This window comes from Schistocerca piceifrons, chromosome 1, assembly GCF_021461385.2.
Source record: "Schistocerca piceifrons isolate TAMUIC-IGC-003096 chromosome 1, iqSchPice1.1, whole genome shotgun sequence".
NCBI classification, from domain to species: Eukaryota; Metazoa; Arthropoda; class Insecta; order Orthoptera; family Acrididae; genus Schistocerca; species Schistocerca piceifrons.
The window spans coordinates 224178920-224203807 of record NC_060138.1 but is presented as its reverse complement, the minus strand read 5'-3'; the positions used below and the strand labels follow the sequence as shown (position 1 = coordinate 224203807).

Below are 24888 nucleotides of genomic sequence, written 5' to 3'. Positions count from 1 at the left end.
AAGGTATGCACAGAGAACACAGGTGTTCATTAGAGAGCAGTCTTCCCGCTAGAAATTTCATTACCTTGAATAACTTTGACATAAAAGAAAAACAATAAAACTGAATTACTTTGGCTTTCAAAGTGTATGAATGCTTAATAGTGCCTAAAACTGAAAAACTAGATGCTTTTGTAACATGAAATTTCATGCTCTACAGCTCTGATAACTTGACATTTTTGTTTCGAAGCAGTGCTTTTTGAGTTACAGGAATTGAAGTCGACTTTTTAGCCAAGTTGCTAAAAATGAGTGAACTTTGACAACTGGTTGGCTTGGGGTATAAAGGGACCAAACTACAGGGTCATCAGTCCCTTTTTCCTGACGCAAGCAAGGCTCAAGGTGCAAAAACACCCAACACCATACCTAAAAAGGAATCGAATGGAATGAACAAAAAACAGGCAAAACATACACCACAACAAAAAGCAGAAGAAGATATTAAAACCATAGAGGATATGGTCTGGGCTGCCTGATCACAATAACCCCAAAAAGACGAGGCGAGATGAACACATGTAAAAAAAAAAAAGCAAAGAAAGTGTGACAGGGTTAAAATGGAGGGAGAGTGGCAACCTCAGAGAGAAGCTTAAATGCCCACCCTCAGACGGTACGATAAGTCCGTGGTACGATAAGAAGTCGTCTGCATACAGAGAAGGTGAGACTGCTGGCGCGACAGCTGCTGCTAGACCATTAATGGCCACTAAAATAGAGAATACACTCAATACAAAGCCCTGCAGGACCCTATTCTCCTGGATATTGGGGGTGGGGGGGGGGGGGGGGAGGGATATGGGAGGTACCAACATGGACATGGAAAGAACGGAGCAATAGGAAATTTTTGATAAAAATCGTGAGTGGCCCCCGGAGACACCACTCATATAATGTGGCAAAAATATGATGTCACCAGGTCGTGTCGCAAGCTTTTCGTAAATAAAAAAAGACAGCAACCAGGTTTTGGCATCTGGAAAAGGCTGTTTGGATGGCAGACTCAATGGAAACTAGACTATCAAAGGTAGAGCAACCTTGGCCAGTAGGCCATCTGACTCGAAGACCCAACACAACCGCCAACTTACCATACATTCATCAGCTTACAAAGAATGTTGGTGAGAGTGATGGGGCGATGGCTATCCACATCACGCAGGTTTTTACTGGGTTTGAGCAGAGAAATGATGGTACTCTCTCGCCACTGCAATGGAAAGATTCCATCGCACAGATTCGGTTGAAGATGACGAGGAGATGTTGCTTGTAGTCGGATGAGAGATGTTTGAGCATCTGACTGTGGATCCAATCTGGCCCAGGAGCTGTGTCGGGGCAATGTGCAAGGACACTGAGGGGCTCCAGTATAGGGTTCAATGTGACGTTCAGTGAACAAGAGGACTATCCATCCACTGTTTGAAGATGCGAAATGCTGGGGGATAATTCTCTGATGTGGAGGCTTGAGCATAGCGCTCAGCAAAGTGCTCGGCAACTGCGTTTGCATTGGTAGATAATGATGTTAATGCCAGTAACACCTGTCAGAGTCTGGTACCCACAAACACGTCTAATCTTCAGCCAAACTTGGGAAGGTGACGTATGGCACCCAAGACTTGGGAAGGTGATGACAATGGTCAAGGCGTACCTCTCCCAACGCACCTGTTTCCGTCTTTTTATAAGCTGGAGAATGCAGGCACAGAGCCATTTAAAAGATATTAGGTGCTCCAGGGAAGGGTGCTGCTTATGTTGCTGTAGAGCTCGCTGATGCTCTGTAATTGCCTCACTGATTTCCGGTGACCAACAAGGTACTGACTTTGGCTGGGGGCATCCTAAAGAACAGGGATCGTGTTTTCTGCCGCAGATACGATCGTTCTAGTGACCTGATCAATTTCCACATCGATGGTACAATGTGGGGGAGATTCAACGGTGACAGCAGTGGTGAAAGCTTCCCAGTGTGCCTTGTTTAAAGCCCATATTGGTACGCGTCTGGGCGATTGGCGCTGGGGGAGTGACAGGAAGATGGGGAAGTGGTAACTACCACACAAGTCATCGTGGGCTCTCCAGAGGGCAGATGGGAGAAAGCCCGGGCTGCAGAGGGATAAATCAATGGCCGAGTAAGTGCCATGAGCCACACTGAAATGTGTGGGGGCCCCAGTATTTAAGAGGCAGAGGTCGAGTTGAGACAGTAAAGTATCAACATTTCTACCTCAGCCAGTAAGCACAGTGCCACCCCACAAGGGGTTATGGGCAAAAGTAGGAAAGGTTTAGGGAGTTGATCAATCAGTGCAGCCAATGTTTTCAGTGATACTGCACCATCTGGAGGAAGATATATGTTGCAGGCAGTTATTTCCTGTGTCATCCTTATTCTGACAGCCACAGCTTCTACAGGGGTTTGAAGGGGCACCGGTTCACTACATACTGTGTTCAGGACATAACACGGAAACTCCACCTGACACACTATTATAGTCGCTACGGTCCCTGTAATATCCCTTATAGCTGTGGATGGCAGCAGCCCGCATTGCAGGGAACCAGGTTTCCTGGAGGGCAATGCAGAAAGCAGGTGTAAAGCTTAACAGTTGCCGCAGCTCAGCCAGGTGGTGGAACAAACCACAGCAATTCCACTGGAGGATGATGATATTGTGAGGCTGTGAAGGCCTGAAGCATGTAAGGAGGCAGGTTATGCCTCCGGGTCACCTGCTGCCACCAACTAAGTGTTTGTATCCATTCCTATTGTGGATGAGGCGTAAGTGAGATCCAAGTCATCAGGGGATGCAGAGATCTCCACCTCATCTGCAGGTGCAGAACTGGTAGGGAGTGGTGGTGTTGGGGCCACCGGAGGGTCCTTTTTCTTAGGAGACTTCTTTTCTTTGCTGGGAGGACTTCTATGAAGTAGCTTCAGGCACAGAGGAAGACTGTCAAGCTCTTCGTCCAGCAGCTTCTGGCTCCTTTAGTCACTGGCGATTGACCATTGTGGGATCTACATCTACATCTACATCCATACTCCGCAAGCCACCTGACGGTGTGTGGCGGAGGGTACCTCGAGTATCTCTATCGGTTCTCCCTTCTATTCCATTCTCATATTGTTCGTGGAAAGGATTGTCGGTATGCCTCTGTGTGGGCTCTAATCTCTCTGATTTTATCCTCATGGTCTCTTCGCGAGATATACATAGGAGGGAGCAATATACTGCTTGACTCTTCGGTGAAGGTATGTTCTCGAAACTTTGACAAAAGCCCGTACCGAGCTACTGAGCGTCTCTCCTGCAGAGTCTTCCACTGGAGTTTATCTATCATCTCCGTAATGCTTTCGCGATTACTAAATGATCCTGTAACGAAGCGCACTGCTCTCCATTGGATCTTCTCTATATCTTCTATCAACCCTATCTGGTACGGATCCCACACTGCTGAGCAGTATTCAAGCAGTGGGCGAACAAGCGTACTGTAACCTACTTCCTTTGTTTTCGGATTGCATTTCCTTAGGATTCTTCCAATGAATCTCAGTCTGGCATCTGCTTTACCGACGATCAACATTATATGATCATTCCATTCTAAATCACTCCTAATGCGTACTCCCAGATAATTAATGGTATTAACTGCTTCCAGTTGCTGACCTGCTATTTTGTAGCTAAATGATAAAGGATCTATCTTTCTGTGTATTCGCAGCACATTACACTTGTCTACATTGAGATTCAATTGCCATTCCCTGCACCATGCGTCAATTCGCTGCAGATCCTCCTGCATTTCAGTACAATTTTCCATTGTTACAACCTCTCGATACACCACAGCATCATCCGCAAAAAGCCTCAGTGAACTTCCGATGTTATCCACAAGGTCATTTATGTGTATTGTGAATAGCAACGGTCCTACGACACTCCCCTGAGGCACATTTGAAATCACTCTTACTTCGGAAGACTTCTCTCCATTGAGAATGACATGCTGCGTCCTGTTATCTAGGAACTCCTCAATCCAATCACACAATTGGTCTGATAGTCCATATGCTCTTACTTTGTTCATTAAACGACTGTGGGGAACTGTATCGAACGCCTTGCGGAAGTCAAGAAACACAGCATCTACCTGTGAACCCGTATCTATGGCCCTCAGAGTCTCGTGGACGAATAGCGCGAGCTGGGTTTCACATGACCGTCTTTTTCGAAACCCATGCTGCTTCCTACAGAGTAGATTTCTAGTCTCCAGAAAAGTCATTATACTCTAACACAATACGTGTTCCAAAATTCTACAACTGATCGACGTTAGAGATATAGGTCTATAGTTCTGCACATCTGCTCGACGTCCCTTCTTGAAAACGGGGATGACCTGTGCCCTTTTCCAATCCTTTGGAACGCTACACTCTTCTAGAGACCTACGGTACACCGCTGCAAGAAGGGGGGCAAGTTCCTTCGCGTACTCTGTGTAAAATTGAACTGGTATCCCATCAGGTCCAGAGGCCTTTCCTCTTTCGAGTGATTTTAATTGTTTCTCTATCCCTCTGTCGTCTATTTCGATATCTACCATTTTGTCATCTGTGCGACAATCTAGAGAAGGAACTACAGTGCAGTCTTCCTCTGTGAAACAGCTTTGGAAAAAGACATTTAGTATTTCGGCCTTTAGTCTGTCATCCTCTGTATCAGTACCATTTTGGTCACAGAGTGTCTGGACATTTTGTTTTGATCCACCTACTGCTTTGACATAAGACCAAAATTTCTTAGGATTTTCTGCCAAGTCAGTACATAGAACTTTACTTTCGAATTCATTGAACGCCTCTCGCATAGCCCTCCTCACACTACATTTCGCTTCAGTAATTTTTGTTTGTCTGCAAGGCTTTGGCTATGTTTATGTTTGCTGTGAAGTTCCCTTTGCTTCCGCAGCAGTTTTCTAACTCGGTTGTACCACGGTGGCTCTTTTCCATCTCTTACGATCTTGCTTGGCACATACTCATCTAACGCATTATGTACGACGGTTTTGAACTTTGTCCACTGATCCTCAACACTATCTGTACTTGAGACAAAACTTTTGTGTTGAGCCAACAGGTACTCTGAAATCTGCTTTTTGTCACTTTTTCTAAACAGAAAAATCTTCCTACCCTTTTTAATATTCCTATTTACGGCTGAAATCATCGATGCCGTAACCGCTTTATGATCGCTGATTCCCTGTTCTGCGTTAACTTTTTCGAATAGTTCGGGTCTGTTTGTCACCAGAAGGTCTAATATGTTATCGCCACGAGTCGGTTCTCTGTTTAACTGCTCAAGGTAGTTTTCAGATAAAGCACTTAAAAAAATTTCACTGGATTCTTTGTCCCTGCCACCTGTTATGAACGTCTGAGTCTCCCAGTCTATATCCGGCAAATTAAAATCTCCACCCACAACTATAACATGGTGGGGAAATCTACTCGAAATATTTTCCAAATTATCCTTCAGGTGCTCAGCCACAACAGCTGCTGAGCCAGGGGGCCTACAGAGACATCCAATTACCATGTCTGAGCCTGCTTTAACCGTGACCTTTACCCAAATCATTTCACATTTCGGATCTCTGTCAATTTCCTTCGATACTATTGCACTTCTTATCGCTATAAACACGCCTCCCCCTTCACTGTCCAGCCAGTCTCTGCGGTATACATTCCAATCTGAGTTTAGGATTTCATTACTATTTACATCTGGTTTCAGCCAACTTTCTGTCCCTAGTACTATATGGGCGTTGTGACCGTTTATTAATGAGAGCAGTTCTGGGACCTTTCTGTAGACGCTCCTGCAGTTTACTATTAGCACATTAATATTGTTATTCCCTGTTGCATTTTGCCTACTCCTACCTTGCTGCGTCTCAGGAGGCGTCTTGTCAGGCCTAGGGAGGGGATTCTCTAACCTAAAAAATCCCCATGTGCACTCCACACGTACTCCGCTACCCTTGTAGCCGCTTCCGGCGTGTAGTGCACGCCTGACCTATTCAGGGGGACCCTACATTTCTCCACCCGATAGTGGAGGTCGAGAAATTTGCACCCCAGATCTCCGCAGAATCGTCTGAGCCTCTGGTTTAAGCCTTCCACTCGGCTCCAAACCAGAGGACCACGATCGGTTCTGGGAACGTTACTACAAATAGTTAGCTCTGATTTCACCCCGCGAGCGAGGCTTTCCGCCTTCACCAATTCCGCCAACCACATGTACGAACTGAGGATGACCTCTGAACCCAGACGGCAGGAGTCATTGGTGCCGACATGAGCAACAATTTGCAGTCGGGTGCACCCAGTGCTCTCTATCGCCGCCGGCAGAGCCTCCTCCACATCTCGGATGAGACCCCCTGGCAAGCAGACAGAGTGAACACTGGCCTTCTTCCCCGACCTTCCCGCTATTTCCCTAAGGGGCTCCCCATCACCCGCCTAACGTTGGAGCTCCCAATAACTAATAAAACCCTCCCCCCCCCGTGTGCCTGCTCGGACCTTGCTGAAGGAGCAGCCACATGTCCACTCACAGGCAGAGCGGGCGATGCCACACGGCCAGCCTCCACATTGACCCTCCACCTCGTGCGCCGCTGAACCCGCCACTCCCCTTGGGGAGAGGGTGGCCCAACCGCGCCCAGTACACGCGAAGATGTCTCGACAGCAGGGACAGTGGGTGAAGCATGTAACACCTGGGGTGTACCTTGCGACGCACCAGACTCCCCACTGCCGCTACACTCCGAGGCAGCAGCCTGAAGACGGCTGACCGCGGCCATCAACACGCTCAGCTGTTCGCGAACAGTGGCCAGCTCCTCCTGCGTCCGCACATAGCAGTCACACATCCTATCCATCCTAAGGAATCAATTTACTGAAGAGAGTTAATCAACCTTTAACTAGACTGCTAATTCACTAAAGGCGGCTGTTTATTAACTAAACTGTGGTTGCTAGGCACTTCTTGTAGAAAACAATGAAAATAGCACTACCTGTCTCTGGACTGTATTGAAAACAAACACTAGCACTACTGGCACTATGGCTGACTAAAGGGACTCTCTCTGACTGTATTCAAAACAAACACGAAATCTATGGAACACTATTAATAGTACCCGACGATTAAAGCTTCCCAAAAGCAAATACACACGGAAGAAGAAGCGACAAGTAAGAAAAATACAGTTAATACTTAAATTAAGGTAGCTCGCTGCACAGCAGACGTGAAGCAGACGGCAGTTACGATGACACTGACACTGGCATTAGTGGAGATCTTGGGACCCCTTCTGCAAGAGAGGAGCCGGAGGAGGCTGTTGCTTCTCTGGCTGGGGGGAGGGGACCGATGTCCCCTGCGTTTGAGGGGGGGCCTTGCTCCCGAAATAGGTCCAAGAGGGCAGATGTATTCTGGAGGCCCGGAGAGTCCACTGTTTGTGGCACAGAGGTGTAATCGTTCAAATTTATGTTTAGCCTTTTGGTAATTCAACCAGTTCAGGGTCTTGTACTCCATGATTTTCTGCTCCTTTTCGAGTACTGTGCAGTCTGGTGAACAGGGGAGTGCTGCTCTCCACAGTTGATACAAGTGGGAGAAGGCGCACAGGGAGTATCTGGATGCAGTGGACGACCGCAGTCTCGACACGTGGCGTTGGAAGACATGTGCCCGAATTTCCAGCACTTAAAGCACCACATATGGGGAGGGACGTATGGTTTAACGTCACAGCGATACACCATTTTGACCTTTTCAGGCAATGAATACCCTTAAAGGCCAAGATGAAGGCACTGGTAGCAAACTTGTTATCTTTGGGTTCCCTGTAAATGCGTCAGATGAAATGAACACCACGTGATTCTAGACTGGCGCATAGCTCGTCATCAGAGGAAGTCGCGTTGGAAAATAATCCCCTGGACCATGTTGAGGCTTTTATGGGGAGTGACGGAAACAGGAATATCCCCCAGCCGGTCACAAGCAAGCAACACCCGGGATTGGGCTGGGGATGCTGTCTGAATCAAGACTGCACCGCTTCTCATCTTTTAACAGCACTGTCACTTCCCCAAACTTATCCTCAAAATGTTCAACAAAAAACTGAAGCTTCATAGGTAGAACGAAGTCCCCGTCCATTCTTCTACAGACTAAATACCGAGGCAAATATGGCTCTCTTCTTTCTGTAGCCCTACGTTCCTCCCATGGTGTACCGAGGGAGGGAAACTATTTAGGGTCATAACTGTCAGCATTGTACTCCATCTTGTCCTTCTTAAAGACTGCTGGTGCCATACGGTCACCAGCAAGAGATGACTTAGTCCGCTCCATTGCAGGTCATCCGCCCTGATGCCATCCACTCCGATCAGGGGCTCTCCCCACAGGCACCACCCACCCACACACCTGGCATGATGGCCGTTGCAGGGAGTCCTGAGACCCCAGGAGGATATGCATCTACTCCTTGGCATACGTGGGGAGTTTACAGCTCAGGCATCAGCAGTGCGATCCTTGTGTTGTCTGAGGGCTACCACCAAATGGGTACATGACGGCCCCACCACAACAGACTGGCTACTGTGCTGGATATTGGGAGCAGAGAAAGCTAAAACTGTCACGGGGCGAAAGAGGACAGGAGACAATGGAAGAAGATGACATACCCTGAAAAAGTGACCTCACCCAAATAGTTGAATTGCAGGTGGAGATGCAAAGCCATGACAAGAGGTGCATGAGATCGAATCTAAGGGCACTATGGAAAACTCATGCACCACATAAGGCATCCATCCCCATATGGCCCGCACTTCTGCAGAATTTGTAAAGTGGCAGGTCAAACCATAAAATGGGACCTGAACGTGTAGGGCTGAAAATCATTAGACTTCTTTTAGTCATCTTTTACGACAGGCAGGGATACCTCAGGCCTATTCTAACCCCCGAACTCGCAGGGGGATTTGACAACTGCTTATGGCCAAATGGCTGCACTGTTCTGGACATTTACATAGGCCACTTGACGCAGAATTTAATGTTATTTCATTTTGGTAAGGGTAAAATTTTCAGTAGGATGTACAATTTCTGAGTAATAGGCAAAAACCTGAAAAAGTGCCAAAATTTGTTGGTTTTTTGGCCATTAAATTGTCCCGAGTGTTTTGGAGGTCAAAAACTTGGATTCAACATAGTCTCAACTATATACACAAAATGAAAAAAATAAAATAATCTACCTCATTTTTTTTGCAAGAAAAAAGTACCCCATTACTGGAATATATGTTTTCAATCTTCTTTATCTTATTGTCGCCAACTCAAAATCTCACATCTACAATGGGTGATTACCTTTACTCCTTCCATTATATGCCTGGGTTATTGAATGTATTAATATATAATGCACTGTTGTGTACTGCTTACAAGGGAACCTCCCCATCGCACCCCCCTCAGATTTAGTTATAAATTGACACAGTGGATAGGCCTTGAAAAACTGAACACAGATCAATCGAGAAAACAGGAAGAAGTTGTGTGGAACTATGAAAAAATAAGCAAAATATACAAACTGAGTAGTCCATGTGCAAGATATGCAACATTGGGGACAATGTAAGCTGAGGAGCGCCGTGGTCCCGTGGTTAGAGTGAGCAGCTGCGAAACGAGAGGTCTCTGGTTCGAGTACTCCCTCAAGCGAAAATTTTACTTTCTTTATTTTCGCAAAGTTATGATCTGACCGTTCATTCATTGACGTCTCTGTTCACTGTAATAAGTTTAGTGTCTGTGTTTTGCGACCGCACCGCAAAACCGTGCGATTAGTAGACGAAAGGACGTGCCTCTCCAATGGGAACCGAAAACATTTGATCCCAAGTTCATAGGTCAACCGATTCCTCCACAGGAAAACGCGTCTGATATATTCTATACGACACTGGTGACGGCATGTGCGTCACATGACAGGAATATGTTGTCGACCCACCTAACTTGCACACTAGGCGAATGGGTAAAAAGATTCTTCTACCTTGCCCGATTTAGGTTTTCTTGTGGATGTGATAATCACTCCCAAAAAAGTGATGAAAACACAAGAGTTTGTCACATAAACTGCAACAAATGAATGCAACAGTTTCACAGTAACACAGTTTTCCCTGTGCTCTGTCAAAACGTATGTTTTTTACATTTTCAAATGTTTCCATGCGTAGACCGTAAAATTGTGCATATGTCCAAGCAAATCTGAACATGCCCTGGAATTTTGGAGAGCGAAGTTGATTATGTGTGAGAGCCTGAACTTTGATAATTGTCTGAAAATAAAAAATTAAACTTTTCTCTCGAGAGAAGATTTGAACTGAGGACCTCTCGTTCCGCAGCTGCTCACGCTAACCACTGGACCACGGTGCTCGTAGGCTGGCACTCTCCTTGATGTTGCCTACGTTGCGCATGGACTACTCAGTTTGTATATTTTGCTTATTTTTTCATAGTTCCACACAACTTCTTCCTGTTTTCTCGATTGATCTGTGTTCAGTTCTTCATGGCCTATCCCTGTGCCACCTTATAACTAAATCTGAGGGGGGTGCGATGGGGAGGTTCCCTTGTTAGTAACTTATGTTGCAATGATAAACAACAGCTTCATTAGTTTACAATATTACTGCTTCTCATTTTGGGCATTTTCATTGCTCCGATAATGATCTGTACACAAAAACAGGATATGTGAGAGTTCAGTTTGTAGATCACAGCACCAGTACCACAAAATGAACAAATCTGCTACCTAAACTATTTTATGAATTTGAAAGTACCAAGTAATTCTACTTCAGAATGATTATCATGTTTCGTGTGCTTTTCAAACCAACAGTTTTAGAAGACTTACACCAGAAAGACAAGAAAGACCCCACAGCAATTTAGGGGATTTTCCACTTTCATGAATTATTATTTTTCACAAGCACAATTGTTTCTCTGCCTTCCCATTTGCACATCTCTGCTGGCCAGCACTTGCCTGATGGTGATTGGCGGACAATGGTGGGGTCGTAAATCTCGGTGGGGTCGCGAATCCCTGGGCGCAAGGTGAGATGTGAAAGTGGGTACCGGCCACATTGCTGTCCCCTTATTCTTCAAACCAGGTCTGTGGTTTTGCACACTGCTGAAAGAGTATCTGAGCTGGTACAGGATGCCACGTCTGTTTGGACTGTGGCCGATCTTCTTGAGGACTGCTGACCAGCGCAGAGTGAGGAATTGCTTGTCATTGGGAGACCCAATGTTAAGCAGTTGATGGAGACCCACCAGGGAACTAGGAGACAGGTAGGGGAAGGAGGCCAGTGTTCACTCTGTCCACTTGCCAGGAGGTTTTATTCGAGATGTGGAGGAGTTCTGATGGCAGCAAATTAGCACCCAGCTACAAATCGTGGCTTATTTTGGCATAAATGATGCCTCTCGTCTTGGCTTAGAGGTCATCCTCAGTTCCTACAGGGAGCTGGATGAGTTGTTGTAGACAGATAGCCTCACTTGGGAGGAAGAAGTAGAGCTATCTTTAGTAGCATCATTCCCAGAACTGAATGCATTCTTCAGGTTTCGAGTCAAGTGGAAGTCTTGAAGCAGAGGCTCGAACAATTTTATGATGGTCTTGATTGCGGATTTCTTGTCCTCCACTATCAAGTGGAGAAATGTAGCTTGTGTTTCCTGTTGTTGATATGCTGCCTGAAAAACAGACGTCTGTGCCACAAAACCACTGATTCGACAATGCAGAGATTCTTGTCTGGAACATAATTATTGCTCATGGCTATTGAAATGGTCCAAAACTGACCTAATTGTGTAGAGCCTGTCATTGGATTAAATGAGTTGTCCGAGAAGCGTACATATCTTAATAACAGCTGAAATCTGTTTCTACTTTTAACAGATTCCCAGAACATGACATTGTAAAAAGAACTTCTACTCCAGCAATGTCCATCAATGGAATACAAGGTCCCATGTGCAGCAACAGCCCCAGAAATACTTTCATTTCCATAATATTTGTATCCCTCCATCTCGAGAGCCTGGTTGATCTTCTCCTCCCACATTTTTTTGCTACCTGGCTCGCATACAGATTTGTTTGTTCATGTAATGACACTAGGAACTCTTCAGGAGGAGGAGGAGGAGGAGGAGGAGGAGGAGAAAAAGAAATCAGCAAGTGCATTGATACCAACATTTGGTAAGTCTAATTTCAATCCTCATTGAACACAAATACTGGTGGATCTTGAGGAATATCATTCCAGTTGTCACTGTTATTCATAGTGGACCAACCAGCTCATCATCTTCATTGCTTTCACTGTTGTTTACATGTAAATCCTCACTTGGATGATCACATGAAGATGGTGTGTAGAAACTTCCACTATCCGAGAATTTATCCATAAACTCATCCCATTCCGATTCATTCATGTTAGTGGCTGTTCTAGTGCTACTTCACACAGTTTGCTCTAATTATTAGCCTTTTCATGGGGAAAACTGAACACAGATAATGATAAATATCAGTAAACCATCTACAATGAAGATTGAACAACTACTGACCCATTTACAACAAAGACATGGAATGAATTATCGAACGTGCTTCAAAATATGCAAGCTGGTGACAGTCTTGTCAACAAGTTATCTCTCAGTTGGTGTCCGAGCTGATGTTTCTGCTCCGTATGCCAACTACGACATAACTCGCGGGCTCCATTCTACTGTTGAGAATTTTTTTCAGTTTCAATGATACGGATGGACTACAAATGAGATGACAAATCGACCTGTATGAACCGCTTAACTTCACTTCTCGAACTAGTTTACTCATTTTAGGCAAGGCAGTGAATGTGTTAACTGCAGGAGCATCCACGGGAAGGTGTCTGAACTAGTTTTGCAACAGTAACAAAGCTCACTTAGTACTACGGGCATAAACCTGGCTGAAACCAAATGTCAGCAGTAATGAAATTCTAAGTTCTGATTGAAATATATATTGCAAAGATTGGTTGAATGTTGGTGGTGGAGGTGTGTTTGCAGTCATAAAAAATATGATAATATCTAGCAAGATTAGTACATATTCCAAGTGCAAAATATTTGGGTGAAGAAAAGTTTTAAAGATGGTTCAAATACAATTATTGGATGCTTTTATAGACCTCCTGCCTTATGAACAATAGTGGTAGAGCATTTGAAAGGAAACCTGGAGAATATTTTGCATAACTTTCCTGGTCACGGTGTAGTTTTAGGTGGAGACTATAGCTCATCAGCAACAGACTGGGAGATGCAAGTGATGAGAACTGCTAGTAGTGGCAGGGAACTGAGTGAAATTGTTTTAAGGTCTTTATCTGAAAATTACTTTGAACAATTAATTCGAGAACCAACTCGTGAGGACAACATCTTTGAACAGTTTGTGCCAAGCACCAAGTTTTCGACAGTGTTAGTGGAGAACAGGGAATCAGTCATATGATGGTTACAGCATCACTGAACATGGCTATAAACAGGAGTGCAAAGAAAGGTAGGAAGATCTATCTGTTTAGCAAGAGCAATATAAGACAATTTCAAATTATGTGACATGTCAACCTGAACATTTCACCCTAGCATTGACAACAGACAAAGTTCAAGAGCATTGTACAATACACTTTAGGAAAGTATGTGCCAAGCAAAAATTGTAAAAAATGGAAAAGACCCACTGAGGTTTGACAACCATATTAGAAAGATGCTATGGAATCAGAAAGAGCTTCACAGCAAATTTAAATGTAGCTAAGTCTCACAGGAAAACAAAAAATATACAAAGCCAAAATAAGGGTAATTCCATCTACTGACTTGACAGAAAATCCTAAGAAGTTTTCATCTTATGTTAAATCAGTAAATGGATCGAAGCCACCTACACAGAGACATTACGACCATAACGGTGTTTAAACAGAGGATGACACATAAAATACTGAAATTCCAATTTTTTTCCGAAACTGTTTCACAGCGGAAGATTGCACTGTTCCTCCACCTCGGACAGACTACAAAATGACAAATATCAAAATAAAATGACAACAGGACAAAAAAAGCCACTGAAATCGCTTAACAGAGGAAAGGCCACTGGCCACTTCTACACAGAGAATGAGAAAGAACCTGCTTCTCTTCTAGCAGCAGAGTACCGTAAGCTTCTAGAGGCATGATGTGTGCCTAGTAATTGGTAAAAAGCACAGGTAATTCCCATTTTAAAGAAGTGTTGTCAAACAGACGTACAAAACTGTAGGCCTTTATCTCTGATGTTGGTCTATTGTAGAATTTTGGAAGATGTTTTATGCTTGCATATTATGACATTTCTGGAGACTGCAAGTCTCCTCTGTACGATCAACGTGGGTTTTGAAGACAATGAATATGTGAAACCCAGCTCATTCTATTCATCTGCAAGATCCAGAAAGCAACAGACACAGGCACCCAGATACGCCCTGTTCCTTACCTTCCAGAAGGAGTTCCGATACAGTACAGATCTAATGAACAAAATCAAGCATACAGACCATCAGACCAACTGTGTGATTGGATTGAAGAGTTTCTAGCAAACAGAACACAGCTTGTCATTCAGAACATAGAGAAGTTTTTGATGTGGAAGTATCTTTGGGCAAACCCCAAGGTAGTGTTACAGGACATACTTGTCACCGTATATGCAAATGACCACGTAGATATTGTCAAAAGTTCTGCGAGACTTTCTGTAGATGCTGCTGTTGTGTACACAGAAGTTGAACTGCTAAGAAACTGTAGCAAAATGCATGAAGAGGATTGACACTTGGTTCAGGAAAGGGCAGTTGACCCTCAACATAAACAAATCAACTACCGGCAAATTCTTCGGAGTGGGTGCAAAATTTAAACCCTTCCCTTATTAGTTGCTGTTCCATCTTGAAGTTACATTTCGTCAAAATGGTTATAGTGATAGACAGATTGAACGTGCGTTGCGCTATCGACCAACTGTACATCGGGTGATTGATGATAATTCTGAGTCAACACCTAAGTCTACTGCCTTTTTGCCTTACGTAGGAAACACGTCCAATAAGATCGGTCGTATTTTACGGAAATACGATGTGAAATGTGTTTTCCGACCTCCACCTAAAATTAGAGCACTTTTGAGTTCCATTAAGGATGATCTTGGACTGCGTAAGGCGGGTGTATATCGTATTCCTTGTAGCTGCGGCATGGCATATAATGGTCAAACTATCAGGACCGTGGAGGACAGATGTACTGAGCATAAACGGCACACACGATTACAGCAGCCAAATAGATCTGCTATTGCCGAACATTGCTTGGATACTGGTCACCCCATGTTATATAATAACACCGAGATATTGGCATGCACGTCCAGCTATTGGGACAGTGTCATTAGGGAGGCAGTTGAGATTAAATTAGCGAGCAACCTCGTTAACAGGGATGGAGGTTTCTGTTTAAACTCTGTTTGGAATCCAGCTCTCTCCCTTGTCAAAAAAACAGAGGAACAGAGTCAATGCTGCCTCACCTGCGAATTCATAGTCTCACTATCGATAGCTCTGACTTTGGTCATCTTTGGTGGCACTAGTGTTCAGTGTGTGTGTGTGTGTGTGTGTGTGTGTGTGTGTGTGTGTGTGTGTGTGTGTGTGTGTGTGTGTTATCTTTCCTGCTTCTGTCGGAGAACCGAGGTATTAAATTTGCATGTACGCCGCCTGTCCGTTGCAGTTTGCCTTGAAAATGGCGGGTGTTCTCCCGCCGAAATATCGGCGGTCGCTGAAAGTGTTACCTGGCTGAATTCCCGGAAGTTATTTGAAAGTTGTATACGCCAGGAGAAACTCGGGTCTCACAGACCTCGTACTGCCTATTGGCTTCTGACTTAGGATCTTTGGCTGGTATTTATTTAATGATTTTTCAGGAATTTTGTCAGCACAAGTGGCTGGTGTTCTTAAATTTTTACCCTCCTTGCTGGTGGCAGACTGCAATGGAGGGTGAACTTCAACAACGCCAGCCACTAGTAACGGAGAAACATCAAAACAATATTTAAACATTGATGATCTGGACTTCCATGAAAGTAATTATGGTTTGTGCCACCTTTAAAAAATATTTTTTTTTTTTTACTGCATTGTTTATGTGTTGCAAGCATGACACAAAAATTGCCGAGGTATTCCATGTATGAGAACACACTGCACCACAGATGAGTGTCTCTGCCTATGCATGCCATGAGGGACAGTATCCTGGCACACATCCAGTATGAAGGTTCCAGTACGCTATCTCTGTGAAGTGCTCTAGTTCCAGCAGAACTACACACTGGTTGACACGAGTGAAATCATGCAGCAATAGTTTTCACAACAGGCTGATGTCAACCACATCGACTGGCCTGTTTGAGTGTTGGACTTCAATTCCATTGAAAATTTGTGGGCCAAAATGAAGCGTCACATTAACTTACAACTGGCCGACACCAGCCCCCTGACCTATTGTTGGATAAATGGTAGAGCCTTGCAGACAATGAGACATATTTCCAGAGGCTTAGTGCCTCCACGCCTCAAGGGATAAGGCGGGTAATTGATGCCAGTCGTGGATGCACCTCACACTAGCCTCATCCCAGTGTGAAACTTTCCTCGTTTCACATCACTCTACTTTACATTAGAACTTACAACTGTAAGTTTGTTAATTTGAAATCTACAGGAAAGCATAGTGATTTATATTTTATTTTTTAAATTCATGCCTCTTAACATTTAATACATGCACATTTTCTTAACTTTATGTCACCAACACCTAATACATGTAAATTTGAAGAAAATCTGTTACTGTCCTTCAAAGTAGTCACCAGCATTGTGTAGAACCCATAGCCGGCGATGTGGAAGGCATAGTATACCGTTAGCAGAGCCTGTTCTGTTGATGGTGCGAATGGAGTGGTCTACTGCCTTTTGAATCTCTGGAACAGTTCCGAAGCGAACGCCACGAAGTGGTTTCTTCACCTTTGGAATCAAATCAAAGTCACAAGAACTTAAGTCCAGGGTGTATGGTGGATGGTATAGCACTTCTCCGTCCCATCGACCGAACAGGGCAGTCACAGCTTGCGCTGTATGCGCCCGCACATTGTTGTGCGAAATGATGGGTGGGTTGCGCAGAAAGTGTCTCTGTTTCTTTCGCAAAGCTGGTCGTAGGAGATGCTCCAAAAACTAACAGTAATACTGTGCACTGACGGTCTGCTGTGGAGGAACATAATGCATTAGGATAACACCATCACAGTTGTACACGAGAATCACCATAACTTTAGACCGCTCCATTCGTACCATCAACAGAACAGGCTCTGCTAATGGTATACTATGCCTTCCACATCGCTTGCAATGGGTTCTACACAACGCTAGTGACTACTTTGAAGGACAGTAACAGGTGCAAACATGTAACTCTTTTGTATCAGTTGTGAATAAATAGTTGCCACTATTTAAATTCCAGCCCTCATATGAGACAAAGATAACACTTAATATTGATCAATTTTAGAACAACTAACCCGTAAAATAATAATATTCTCTATCTTACTGCCTCTCCAACATTATTTGGGTTTATTGCACAAAGGAAGTGCTGCCAGGGCATACAGAAGCTCCTTTTCAAGTTAACATACTTCAAAAGTCTAAGGATAACACTCCATGCACTGTGTCCATTTGTCCATGTTAAGTCTTCAGAGAAACAACCACTGCAGAATATGCATTCAGTATCTTCTTCATGTCGCACATCTGAAGCATGGTCCTCGTTTACATTTGTATCAGGCTGTGAATGAAGTAACTTCATGTATCCTGTGTTTCTCTCTTTTTCAAGAGCAAAACTTTCTCTTCTGCCTGCTTTGATTCCACTGCAGCTTTAATCTATCTGAATTGTTTCAGACATTCCCTGTACGAAAATAATGTTAGCTAAACAGATTCAGATGTGGCGTGCCGATTTGGTAGCTAGTTGGATGACATTTGGACTTGCATTTATTCTGTTATTTGCATCTTGTATGTCAAACTCCTTGTGTACTGCAAAGTCATTGGGACTTAGTATATGCCTGTCACATGGAAAGAATCCTGTTCCTCAGAAGCCTTTTGTTACATTTTCCATTGTTATTGCTCTGAAGCAGACCACTCCAAATAACCTCAATCAAAAATGAGGTTGCCACTTGACCTTGGTTATTTTTATTCCTTGGGGATAATGAAATCCTCACAAGAGGCTGTATTTTATAAGAGGAATGGGGTGATAAAAAGATGATGCTGGTAAGGTTTTTTGCTTACTTTGTCTATCACACACATGTGATATGATGCCCATCAAGTATTAGCACAACAGGATCATTACCAGATGAATTAAAAAACTACACATAATTGCCAAACCACTTAGTAACAATCCGAGTCTGAACCCAGCTGCTATGGTGGCAAGATGAAGTCACCCTAATATGCCTAATATGAGATAGCATCTTCTAATACGGGATACTGTTGTGTATAGGGATAACCATAGTCTAGCATATTAGGAATAAGTCCTCTTATGCTATAAACCTAGCCTCATACTTACACTGTTTGGTTTGAAGGACAGTTCATCATGGTGAATGAAACAGTACTTTGTGAGGAATACAATCAAACGAACATTGTCACAAAAGCTACTCGACTTCAGATATTAAAGCACTACAGACAAAAAGACTCAAAAAAATTTGAAATTCAACATTTTTAAAATTATGTATTCTTGACAACATCCAACTCCACAATGGTCTTCTTGTCACTGCTCTATCCCTCAGTTACCGTGAGCGCTAAGTTCTGATACCTCCCAGCGAAGCTCTGCACTTACTTCACTCAGGATCTAGCTCTTACATTAGCAAACTCTCCTGTAGTAGACACATTCCCTTACATTCAATATCATTTTCAGTAATTATAATATCTTTTTGGTAAATTGAAACAATTTCAAATCATAACTAAATAATAATTTTCTCAAATTAAATTCTCATTGCATTAAGGTAAAGATTAGAACATTCTGTCATCTGTAGTTTCACGTCTACAGACCGCCAACATCACTGTGTTCTCCTTTCCTTACAAATTGCAGAGAAATGAACCACACTTTACATTGGAAAACCATATTCTACACTTGTCCAGGCAACTGGAAGGTTGTGCAGTTTCATAGCTGCTAATCTCTTTTGGCTCATTATACACATCCAACTGGATTTTAATATGTATAGAGTGACAGAATTTAAATGTTTTATTCAGAACCATTATAACTTAGTTTTCCCAGCATATTTGTAAATTCACTTGAAGACAAAATCTTATGAGCTCACTGTTAAAAATTTCTCTCTTACTCAGTTTCATCTTAATGATTGTAGTTGCTTCTTCTGTAAATAGTTTTAGGCATACAGACAAAACGTTCTATATGGGAACTTAATTTGGACCTGATTGTTTTCGACACAGAGTGATAGTGAATTTTATTGTTCCCGAATGAAAGCACAAAAAGATTGCTGTTGAGCTTGGTGCTCACATTTGAGTGTGTAATTTCACAAAAAATCTATCATTCAAGTATGTCATTTCATTTGTGGCAAAGATTTGAATAACTACTTGTTTAGTTATTCTCTACTATGTTTGAAATATGAGCTTCGTAAAAGATAATATTTTGCTAGAACCCTGATCTAAAATCACTTCCATCTGAACATAATACTCTCTCACTCTTTCTAAAACAAATGCTTTTTAAATTACTCTGATTAGTTTTATTCAACATCTGGGAGTTTTTGAAACTTTTTTTAACATCTACTATGATAGTTCTTTCAAAAGACTAAAAATGATATGCTCTAGTGTTGTACTGAAAAAGAACTGAGAAGTTCGACCATTGCCACCTTACCACAATGGGGATATACAAAAATAGTGGCCAGATGGAGCAACGGGTCTCTTGTTCACTGAGTAGTATCACATGAAATATCTTGAGGTACTGATACTAAAATAACAGCATTTAGGATCTATTGCCAGAAAACAATTCAGATATTTGATTAAATCTGGTACTTTTTACCACGAGGTGTGTTCAACGCAAAGCACCCACTTCCTGTAGAACCTAATACTTGCCTTGTTGTATAGATGTCTATCAGTAAGACGTTGCTCTGCAAGTGGATAACATCAAGAGTGATATTTAGTATTCACTGTGCAATTCATTTTATCTCCAATGCAAGTAACAACTGTGTCTGTTATATACCTTCCCTGTCTAACCTAAATGGAAGCAGAATTGTCGAAATACTTTTCTCCCCATGAATCAGATTTATCTATGTGCCACAGATATCCACTACTGTTGAAACTGCTTTATAGGACAAAACTACACAAAAAAATAGTAAAAGTATAAACATAACACACAAAACTAATGTGATTGTGGTATAAGCTGATTAACTCATGCTTACTTATCACAGATGTCACATTTGAAGGCCTTCTCGCCAGTATGCTTATGATTATGCCTCTTCAACTGATTTGATTTCCGAAAACTGGCATTGCAGTAGTCACACTTGAATGGACGTTCACGGTTATCTACTGGAAACAACTCACTGTTCCGAGGCGTTTGCTGGTCAAAACCTGCAAATTATAAGAGGTATGTTGTAAATCTTGGTACTGTTGATAAATCATTAGCCAAACATGTAAGAAACCAAAACAAATTACAAAAAATTTCAAATTAGCAGTCTTCCTGATTCTCTGTGTGTTAAGTGACCTTAAGTAAAACTGAAGAAACACTTGCACCTATTGCAGTGTTCAACACATGTTCAGTTTTAGTAGCATTACTCAAAAGTATATTCAGTAATAGCTATATCTTTAGCACACTGGCTTTCGATGCTTTATTCCAGGCATCATTAGTAGAGAACACACGAGACGGATTTTTCAGAAGTATTTATATTCCTTGAAGAATCAATTGTATATTTTTTTATAGTCACAGATGTTACATACACTTTGCCTCAAATGGTTGGAAATTTCACTGTGTTTCCTTTTTTTGTTTTTCTTTCCCATAAACGTTTACATACGTAAGAGCTATGTATTTCATTTAAATGTTTTGTGGACGTTGTCAAGGTCATACGTCCTTAAAACATAAAGAACATAAAGAAAGATTATTCTACAATAAGGCTTCTGTCAACCATTACTTTTCGATGACTGTTCAAAATGATCTGAGACCTTTTGAATTAACCTCCTTTTAGCATTAACCTGCAACTATGTTTTAAAAACACCCACCATGTTTCATTTTGATGTCTGCAATGAGTGCTTTAGTGCTGCAATGATATGTTGATTAAATTTGTATAGCAGCCGATATAGCATATTTAACATGTTTCTTGTCTTCTGGTGCTTTTTACTTTTGGGGAAAAGAAAGTTACTGTGACAACATTTGGTAATAATTTAGTAAATGGTAGACAAAAACACATTAATTATGACCGAAATATATATGAATCAAACAACGGAAAATCCAGGACAGAATAATCACAATATTAGTGTCCTATATTGGAATCAAATTACCTACAGGGTAAAAAATACTAACAAAGAGATAGAGGGGCTGGCCAGTACTTACCTCAGCTCAGTACAGCCGATAGATACACATAAAACAGAACTGAAAATTTACGTTCCTTGCTTTCGGAACAAATATTCCTTCATCGGGGAGGAGAGAGGGGAAAGAAAGGGAAGAAGGGAAAGGAGATTCAGTTACTCACAACCCAGGTTATGAAGCAACAGGGAAAAGAAAATAGGGAGGGTAGCAAGGATGGAGGCATGGTTGTCAGAGGGAAGCCAAAGATATTCTACTGTAAGTACTGTGCCAGCTTCAAACCAAAGAGGATGCATACAGAAGTAAAGAGGTATATAGTATAAGGATAAACACAACTATGTAGGATGAAAAGATGCGTGAATGGCTAAGGAGGAATGGGAAAGAGGAGAAGACTGAAGAGTGAATAGGAGTGAGGTTGTTTAACGTAGGTTCAGTCCAGGGGGATGGCGGGATGAAAGGATGTGTTGGAGTGCAAATTCCCATCTCCGCAGTTCAGAGGGACTGGTGTTGGGTGGGAGAAGCCAAATGGCACATGCGGTGTAGCAGGTTCCTAGGTCCCTAGAATTATGCATTGAACATTACCAACACAATTTCTTTCCTTCTCGTCCTTCCCTCCGTGTTTTATTCCTTCTTATGATTACTATTTCAACTTTAGTTATTTAATTTCCCTACCCACCAGTTACCCACTATGTACCCTAATCCTATACCATATTATTTACATTCATTCCGGAAACATGCATTCACCGTAGCCAAACTGCAATCCCACATACTTTTCCTCCGGTCCTGCTTAACCTTTGGAATTACCCGTAAAGGGCTTACCTTAAAAGTTTCAATCTCCGGGTGCAATTCCTCCTTCCACCAGTCTCTCCTGGTCTTCCAGAACCTTCAATCCTTAGCCCTTACCCAACTTGTCCTGAATCTCTACACTACTTCATGTAACCACCACTCCCAACAGCTCCTATCTCTCTTCAAAGTCATCCACCTCTCAAACCCTTGCTTGGAGAACACACTCAGGAACATCATCCTAGAAGCCAGCTGCATACTTGAGTTCCATGCCACACACCACCTGAAAAAACTATCCACAGTGCTAGTGCAACACCTAAGAAGTGGGGTCCCTCTCCCTATCCCTCACAAACACCAACCACAACAGAACCTTCAACAAACCCCCCTCATAGCCAACAAACCTAGCCTAGCCACCCTACTCAATCTCCCCATCCCAGCACATACCCCACACAGACCAAATCTCAACTATAACCACAGTCAAATGCCACATATCACCAGTCCCAATTCAGTCCTAAACCTCTCATCCAGATCCCTCTCTCCTCCAGAGACATCTGTTCTATCAAAAGGCTTAACGATTAGCCCCACACCTAAATTCAACCACACTGCCCTGGTTAAAGATCTCCTCTCTAAAGATCTCCTCTCATTCACCCGGAACCTCAACTGGAAATATCACTTCACTACCCAAACACAGCCCCCAAATACTAGACCCAGTGTTGAACCCTGTCTAGAACAGTTCCGACTGCCTTCTCAAAGGGATCCTCCTCCCCTCCCCCAAAACCATCCCTTGCAGACATTTCAGGAATTTCTCACATCCAGTGTTGCCTCCCAGTCCTTCTTGAAGAACATCCAGACAACCCCCAACATCACCCCAGCTGAATCCCGTGCCATTAAGGAGCTGAAAATAGGGTAAAAATATCGATAATTTCAGTACTGAATTTACTGATGGATATTATGAAACAATTGAGTTCTAAGATCATGGGTTTAATGTGAACAGTCCGGCACACTACTCGTAAATATTTTTCTCTAAGCAGCATTGCTACATGCCATGCAACACATCACAAACCTAAATATAGTTTTGATGTACTGCATGGCTTTCGCATCCTGGTTGGGTGCCAATCACAACATGAGGCAGGATCTGAGAGTTTATGACAATGACACTCTTGTGTGTGGTGTGGAGTCACATTGTTGAATCATACAAAAGTGCACAAATTTTCTGAAACCAATCTACATATGAAGCTTTTTTTTTTTAAAAAAACTGTTTGTTGGGTTATTTTCCTCAACTTGAATGAATAACTGTTTGTAACGGAACAATGTTACAGTTACACTTATGTAGCGTGCTGTCAATATTTTCTTTGTGATTTTATTAATGATTATTTGAATATGCAGAAGGGGATAAAGATGTTGCAGAAAGGTTGTAAAAATATGTTGTGATTAGCAATCAAACATTTAGTTCCTGTCACTTCATTAAATAACTAAATGAAACATTTCTGTAAAGTCTGAGGACCTCCTGATGGAATAATGTGTTGGAAAGAGTGGTATTCAGTAGTGAAATAGGAAAGCCATTAGGCCAGTAAGCTGGCGAGTTTTTCCCTGGCATATTTCCATGTCTGGAAATGCCTTTTATGCACGAGAAGTGCACAGAGCCACACACAAATGACAGTGTCAATATAGGGGTCGACAGGTGGCCTTGTCATGTTTCATTGCTGGAACACATTTACTTGGAACAAGGAGAACAGAAGACAGACTGAAATGAGAAGTAACCATCAAGCAGTGGTTACGTGTAGCCATGTAATGGTGCACTCTTCAAGTTTTGAATATTTTGTTTAAATGTTGAATATTTTGTGGTAACATTGGTGCAATTTAGGGTTGACGGGGTTAATAGTTATTTCATAGTAATAAGTTGTCTTTGGTAAATTGTAGTAGTGGATGAAAGATATTTCCAGACAAAAATAAGATGGTGCAAGAATTACATCATAGCACATCAAGAATGGTTTCCAAAATGCAGACATAATGGCACATTTGGTCTATCGAATTATTGAGAGATATGAATAAACCATAAACAATTGTGCACCAAATTCTTAACTGCACTGCTTCAGGCAAGCAAAGCTACCAAAGTTGTATTTTGTGATTAAGTTTTCAAAGGAAAACCAAACTAGTGTTGAAAATAACTGTGGTGAAAGTGTTTTTTGAGTTAATACAGTAACAGTTTAATTTTAAAGTGTAAAGTTTTTATTTTAAGTACCTTTCATTTACTTTGCTTAAATCCTATCTTAAAAACAATGATTATTAAGCATAGAAGTAACTGCATTGAATATAATGTTTAGTGTTGTATATTTATGCAAGAATGTGGACACACACAACTTTAATGGGTCGCACTGCTGGAGTACATTATTACATTCATTTGTTTAGTTTACCAAGACTAAAATAGACAGGGAAGAATGACTACCTTCATTTTCATTTGAAAAGCTATGTAACGTGTTTACTGAGAAAACTGATTTACTGAAGTTCTTGTGAAATGACACACTTTATCCAAAAGCAAACTAACTGATTCTTTCAAGTGAAATGAACAAAATTATTTTCAATATTCTGTCTATTCAGGACTAGTGATCGGAAGTAGTAAGAAAACTACTCATTTTCAAAAGGAAATTTCTCAAGGTGAATTAGTCTTAGTTCCTGACTCAGCACGGTGCTTTAGTGTCAAACATTGGATATCAGACAGAAATTTAAAGGTAATGATAGGACATGAAGTGTTAAACTTTGTTCCTTCATAAAACAATACCCTAGTTTTTCACTAAATGCCATGGAAAAGATACAATAGTTAAGAGAT

At 42.2% G+C, this 24888-nt stretch overlaps 1 protein-coding gene across 1 annotated transcript in view; it reads right to left on the bottom strand.

The window, feature by feature from the left end:
- The window catches only part of LOC124792233 (zinc finger protein 236-like), a 231929-nt gene that overhangs the window by 95180 nt on the left and 111861 nt on the right, over nucleotides 1-24888 (bottom strand). The window contains exon 16 of the mRNA XM_047257923.1: nucleotides 20161-20329. Coding sequence (XP_047113879.1) covers nucleotides 20161-20329 — 169 coding nt within the window. The remainder of the gene's footprint in view (nucleotides 1-20160; nucleotides 20330-24888) is intronic.